Source organism: Pogonomyrmex barbatus, unplaced genomic scaffold, assembly GCF_055798465.1.
Source record: "Pogonomyrmex barbatus isolate J1 unplaced genomic scaffold, ASM5579846v1 scaffold11, whole genome shotgun sequence".
NCBI classification, from domain to species: domain Eukaryota; kingdom Metazoa; phylum Arthropoda; class Insecta; order Hymenoptera; family Formicidae; genus Pogonomyrmex; species Pogonomyrmex barbatus.
In genome coordinates, this window is record NW_028297107.1 from 8,445,854 (window position 1) to 8,453,376 (window position 7,523).

At 39.5% G+C, this 7,523-nt stretch overlaps 1 protein-coding gene across 1 annotated transcript; it reads right to left on the reverse strand.

Annotated features, from left to right (window-relative positions):
- Window positions 1-611: 611 nt before the first annotated feature.
- LOC148937815 (uncharacterized) lies at window positions 612-1,377 on the reverse strand. Its single transcript, XM_089071223.1, has one exon. The coding sequence runs from the start codon at window positions 1,302-1,304 to the stop codon at window positions 612-614; it is 693 nt and encodes a 230-aa protein (XP_088927349.1). The 5' UTR covers window positions 1,305-1,377.
- Between the last annotated feature and the right edge of the window lie 6,146 nt (window positions 1,378-7,523).

Consider the following 7,523-nt stretch of genomic DNA (forward strand, 5'->3'; position numbering starts at 1 on the left):
AACGTACATAAGGTATGACGACGGTTTCGACGGGTCGTACGAACGCATGTACTTGTTATTGGCCTGCGCGTATCTGTCGGAACATTGACTAAGACCGCCGCGTATACCACGCTCGATAAACATAACCATATCGATGTCGGTGAGCAACTCAAATTTTACACGCGTATGTTTCAGCATGGCGTCCCACGTGAAACCTGGCAATGTGTAGTAATGCGCGGGATCGAGTCCATAACTCACGACGCAACTTTCGCGGAAATTTTCAAAAACATCGGCCAATAACAAGACATCGGTCTTGAGATATAGATCGCTGTATTCGCCAAGCGTTCGGATGGAGAACCGCTGCCAAACGTTCGCGGCGTGCGCGTAATCGTTCTCTGACACCGTATCACCGGTCAACAAAACTATATAGAATGATTCGCGCGGTGGTAGGCGCGTGTCCTGCAACTTGTCCGCGTGATCCATGTATTCGTACAGAAAGACACCTTTGCTCGTCAACAAGTCAAAATCTTCGTTTGATACTGTGGAAAATTCGGAACGTAAAATTTTCAATTTTTCTTTCATTAGAAAAGATGCCAATTTATCGAGCCTGGTATTTAAAAATTTATACGAATCTATGAACCACAGGCGTATGCAATTTCGTAAATCTGATCTCTCGGTGATATCTTGAACATGTTTTGTAAACGAAATATATTTTTTTTTGTTATCGGCAGCACGTCGATCCTGCCTTCGAACGCCGTAGCTTTTTCCGTGATGATAAAATGCGCGTTATAACCGGATAAGTTGTGAAATACTATGGGAATGCAATATGGATCTTTATAATTTAAATTACAATTTGAGTGCGCGGGACCACGGTAACGACCGGTAAGATGGCAATGATCGCGTACCCGCGTGTCGTCCGACGCAAATGGTTTTTCACAAATATGACAACGCGTCGCGCTACGATATACCTCCCACTGCTCTCTCGACAACGTTTCCATGGGGACATTCGCGGATAACAGAATTTTTACTTGATACGCCAAGTCTTCGAGTTGCCGAACGAACCACGCAACGCAGTTTTCGCCGCGACGAAATCGATATATCGATAACGCGTCATCGTACGAGCATTGCACGTAGTATCCGATGCTAAATACCTCGTGTTGCTGATAAGTGTACGATGCGTCTTCCTTCTCTGCCGGTTCCGTTCGCCATAATACGCACTCCAAGTCCGCGTAAACGATGAATGGAAGTCGTTCCTTATTCGTGTGGTGCTTGAATTCGAGCCACTTGTCGTCCTCGCTCGGCAGTCGGATGGCGCAATTGTTCATCTTTTCGCAGTCCGTTGTATGTGACTGCAATTTTTCAGACAAACTGAAGTAATATAGGCATCTGCAAACGGAAAATATGATTTTTTAATAAACAATTTTTTTTATAAGAGAAATAATAAAATTTGTTAAAATACATACCGCAAAAGTATTTTTTGTGTTCTTTTTTACTCAGTTGCGAGCTCACAAGACAGGACAGATCTTTGATGTACGCGAAGTGCCCCGCGTTGTCGTCACGCGGATCCTGCACGTACAATAGATTTGCGTGCTTCTCCATCTTCCTTGATGTCAACCGTATCGGAAGAATCTCCTTTCCTCCCTCGAAGCCGTAAACGTTAATGGAGATGTCATTGATTCATTCAAACTTCTTTATTTGATTTAACGTCATCGGAAACGTAATGTCTTGCAAACACTGTCGTATAATGCGGATATGACAATTCCCGATCCGTGTGCCTTTCAGCCGGATGCCGGAGCCGCGATCACCGACCACACGAAACACGCATTGTTCTTGGATTGTACATTGATCACCGCTCGCTTTAACATAATTTCCCGTGGTAATTCGAAGTAACATCCCGCATGTATTGGATTATAATTGTTCACGTTTATAGTCAAATTTAGAATTCGCGACAACGCCCATCCACTGTCGCGTTCTTGGAATTCTTCGAGTGACGCCAACGTAGGTTCGATAATGTACTGCTTGTACCACTCGTCCAAATTTGACACTCGAAAGAGTTCACTATTTTTAGTGTTTATACTTTTGTTCGCGCGTTTATCGCCCGTCACAAACTCGCCGTTAAATGCAGTGTTCACTTTCACACTATCGTGTCTTTGTACAATGTCTCGCATTCGCTCGAGCACTACACCACTAGCGTCTTCTAAAAATTGTCGCGGCTCGATATAGTCCACATTGATCACCGCACCTGTCAATATACTTTCAAATGCCGTATCAATCTCGCGCCAAACGAGAGATCCAGTGTCTCTACTCGCGTACTCACCACCAACGTGCACGAAACGTCTTTCTAGTTGTACTTTTGCACCCGCGAGTCGCGCGATCCTCGCCATCACAGATTGTCTATTTGCAACGCGGCACGTACAATAGATTTGCGTGCTTCTCCATCTTCCTTGATGTCAACCGTATCGGAAGAATCTCCTTTCCTCCCTCGAAGCCGTAAACGTTAATGGAGATGTCATTGATTCATTCAAACTTCTTTATTTGATTTAACGTCATCGGAAACGTAATGTCTTGCAAACGTAATGTCTTGAGTCGAGGACGTTTAACACGGCTAAGTTCCTCGAGTTGTTCGATGCACTCCTCACATCGTTGCAACTACGCGAAACACTCCACCAAGATAGCGACTTGGCTGCACTGCTCCAGCAGCTCGCGTTTCACTCGCAATATGTTCCATATTGCGAAATCTTGATTCTTTTAAATTGTTGTACTGTCTCATCAAAACAATTTTACATTTTTTTTTTTTGCTTTCTTTTTTCCTTTTCTCTATAGCTGCTTTAACTCGAAGCCAGTATATAAAGCGTTGTATTTCCGACATGTCCGGAGATTGATGGGAATAGAACAACCATATATGATTATCCTCGCTTCTTGCAATTATCTTTGCTATTTTTTGCCGCGAGAGGGATAGTAATATATTATATGTGTCCTCTATAATGATAATATGTGCATGCCTCCAGAATTATTTCCGCTCTCTCAGAAGGAGCGGAGAAACAGAGAGTCGAATTGTAGCGTCCCTTAACTCTTGGACGAAGAATCGGGAAATGGGGAATTGTGGTATAGTCTCTTTATAAAATACACCGCCACGTTCACTGGTAGATGAGAAATTGAGTCCCATAACGGAGAACTTGTTAATTCTTCCAATCCTTTCCATATTGTTTTTATATCACATCACACTCTTCCACGGAGCACTTGCATATGACTCGTTCACAATGTTGTCTTTTTTCAATTTGTGCAAATTGGGCACATGTTGCATGGCATTATCACATAGACGGATTGTTGACAATTGGAGCAAAATCGGCTGTTTAGAGTCACATTGAGAGTATCTATCTCGTGCTTTCTAAGGGCATACAATACTCCAATATCAGTGTCCGCCAAACGAACCATGCATTCGGCACATAGAGTTAGTGCACTACCAGTTGAATAATAAAATTGTATTGAACAATACTTTTTATTATTATTCAACGCAAGGAGTTCCGAACGGATAACAATTTTTTCTGCGTAATCCGTAAGGTCATCACTTTGATCACTTACGTAATTAATATCGTCAGACAATGCGTGCTCTTCGTCTTCAATATCAATGTCAATATTGTCAATATTGTCAATCTCCATTTCTTCTTCATTTCCAAACACTTCGTCCACTATATTCACAAAGTCTTCCTCATCCATATTAAATACATTTTCTATATTTAACACATTATCCATTTTCATCGTCCACTATTTTTTTTCTCTCACATTAGACTTCCATCTACTGTGATCCTGCACACACCCCATGATTATATATCATCGACAATTTCTTTATCCCTTTGTCGGAGCATCATCATAGGTCTCCCCCATTTGTTTATAGCAGCCGGAGTATCGGCACTTCTCTTGACACTCGATTTCTACGAAGAGCTATCTTTTCGCGAGCTCTTCCTAGAAAAAAATTTGTCATCGCGCTCCTTTACGAACATGTCGCTACATGTTTGATTGCAACAATGAAATTCCTAGAAAAAAAGGAGGGGAAGGAAGGAAGGGGGGATTAATAGTTTGCCATGTCAAAAATTTACGCGATCAGTTCTCCTCCTCCATCGAACGATCTGCACGACAAAAAAGATACTCCGCTCCTCCATCATTCGAACAACACGCAATGTATTCCGCCAAAGGAAGCAGCGCACCGTACAATGGCGAAAAACAAAAGAAGGAATGTAACGCGTAAGTTTCAACTGCATTTTTTTAATTTTTTTCTCTTTTTTTCCAATATTGTGCAATATTATATATTTAATTTCCGTAGTATTTCGGTGGAGCGTCGCGCGGTGCGCTTACTGAGCAGATGTTACACTCTGACGGCCACGGGCTACAAATTTCTGGAAATTGGAATCAACGTTGGTCCATCGAGCTACGTGGAGATCGCTCTGGGAGATCATCGGGGACAGGAATTGATACTGTCTCTCGAAACGTGGAAGGAACTCTATGAGCAGCGATGGAATATCTACAAATTGCTGCGAAACGATTACAAAGATAATTTTATAAGCGTCGGACCGTTAACCGTCAGAGTTTACTAGATGAACGACGTTACACTCGTACGTCTTGAATCTTTGAACGTATGCGTAACGATAATCGAATCGACTCTGCGCCGTATGTTTGATCTGGACGAATGTATCGATGTGACGTTCGATCGCTCGTCAGATTCGTCGATACGATCGATACCAAATATACGCGATTCTCCAACATCGCGTCTGTTGTAACAGATCCCGAGGAAGTGCCAAATGCGATACGTGATTGCGATACATTCGATAGACGTCAACTCGTCGATTGCGAGCTGTTAGCTTTAGTTTTTAGTGTATAAGAAAAATGTGAATAAAAAAATTTCACACTTAAATGTATTCAATTGTTGTTTAAAAATATAAACATATATAATATGCAAAAAACATGTATTTCGTTTCTTTCTTCCCCACCATAAAATAATTAGAAAAATAACATAAGATATTCGCCATAAGAGAGAGAGAGAGAGAGAGAGAGAGAGAGAGAAAACTGCAACGGAAGAGATAATAGGTATACGAGAGAGATATTTATTTTTTACTCAGTGGCGGCGGCGGTGGCGGCGGCGCCCCCCCCCCCTGACGTCATGTCCACGCGTCCTGTCCAATTTTTTTATATCATTTTCGCCGTCTCATTTTGTTTATATCGCCTTGCTATCTTATTTTATTTGTTTATCTCACCTCGTTTCGTCTTTCTTCACTACCCCCCTCCCCCCTCTCCCCGTGATGTCATGTCCTTCGAGTCGCAATTTTCTATTTGTTTATCTATGTATTTATCTTCTTGTTTATTTATTTGTTTATCTACTTTTTTATTCACTTGTTTATATCCCCTTCCGAATCCTACTATCTTATCTCCTCTCCCATGGCTCAGTTCAAAGAATCGCCGCCTCTGACTTTCCCCTCCCCTCTTCCCCGCGCCTTCCGTTCCCCCCCGGACCCCCCTCTCGGAGGACCAGGGTTAGAACCGGCCTAGTATTACTACTAATGGACTTCTTTATTCTTATGAGAATGCAATTGATAATTTTTTTTTGTCTTTCTGATTGTTTACAGATAATTTATTTGTAATAACCAGTACTAGCAGAACTGATGCTTCTGCGCATTCATTTTATTTTGCAAGTACCGTCAGAACAGACGTTTTTGATTATAATTTTTATCAGTACCATCCAAATAGACGCTTCTGATATTGACAAAATACTTTTCACCATGGCAGTAATTATAAGAATATAATTATGGATAAAATAGTTATGAAAAGAGCGCTTTCTTCCGAGCACGTAACTTCGTGTCATGCTCTGTCTCGATTCTAATTGTTTTGACCATATCACGGCGGGTTCACGCACACAAAAGACGAGACACGTACATGTGCACTCCTCGCTCGGCAACATTGGGATGGCCGAAGAGAATAGAAATATCATCCTACTCTCTCGCACCGAAGCGCCGTGAGTAAAGAGTAAGAATATCGTTGTACTCTCTCGCGCTCGTGACGCGTAAGAGAAGGAAAAAGAAATATTATCGTACTCTTTCGCGCAGGATGCACCATGCGATGGTCCAGCGTCTTTTGATTATCGTTCATTATTGCTAATGTAGTATAGCGAAAGAATTAAAAAGAATAAACAGACATTAACAATGCATGAAGAGAAACGAAAATCGTTATATATAATTGTATATAATTTTATGTATAAAAATTATAATGTGTAATAAGAATGTCTATGAAATTATTTTCTTAGTATAAATGTATAATATATGTTTCGAAAATCTTCAAGAAATTCACAGTTTTGAGTAATTACTTACAAATTCGACAAGACATTTATTGAACGATAAATGAAATAATCAAAGTATATTATTTCTTCTTTCTCTCTCCTTTTTGTTTGATATAAGCAAAAATATGCGCAACTTGTTAAATTTATAATTAATTATCTGAAATATAAATTTTCCATTTCTAAGAGTCGGAATATATACAATAAGATTGTAATAAGAAAATAATTTCGTACTTATTCTCACTCATTTATTAGACTCTTCAGTTATTATAATTTTATAAAATTATATAACAGGTCATTATGACAAGTAAAGCATATAACAATTTTTGAATTTTTTTATACATTATTTTTTATCTGCTTACTCTTTTTAATTCATACTATATATATCAACAATAACGAGCAGTGACCAGGTAACGTCAAAGACGCTCGATGACCGGTGCATGGAGCGCGAAAGAGTACGATAATTTTTTATTTCCTTCTCATACACGTCGAGAGCGCGAGAGAGTACAATATTCCTATTCTTTACTTACAGCGCATCGGTGCGAGAGAGTAGGATGATTTCTATTCTCTTCGGCCAATCAAAAGTGTCGAGCGCCGAGCGCACATGTACGTGCCTCGCTTGTGTGTGATGCGCGCGTTGTGTGTGTGTGTGTGTGTGTGTGTGTGTGTGTGTGTGTGTGTGTGTGTGTGTGTGTGTGTGTGTGTGTGTGTGTGTGTGTGTGTGTGTACGCCTCGCATCGGTCCTATATTATACCGACTTCGAGAAATAAATTTATCAGAAATAAATTTGATGTGCGACAGTAAAAAAAAGAATAAATTATGTAATAAATTGTGTGTGTGTAATAATACAATAAAGTATAGTCCTTTTCGCAAATATGTCTCTGTACGTTTTGTTAACTATTTCAATCATATATACAATAAAAATATCAGAATCGAAACGATGACCAACGAAGTTCTACGTTGGTAGAGTGCAATGTGCAAATACGTAAAATATATTTATAATATTTATATAATATATTTTAAATAATATATTTTATAAATAATGTACAAATATATTACATTATATATTTGTAATGTCCAATGATATATAAATTGTTCATATTTTTAAAGATACACTCGCACCATGATAAAAATTCACAAATATACAGCGCCATAATATTTTTATTTTGCAAATAAAATGTTATTAAAAATTTTTTATTTTAATTAAATTTTTCAAACATCA

Excerpts from the sequence above, each read along its gene's own strand:
- LOC148937815 (XM_089071223.1), bottom strand. The coding sequence starts at position 1,304 with ATGAACAATTGCGCCATCCGACTGCCGAGCGAGGACGACAAGTGGCTC.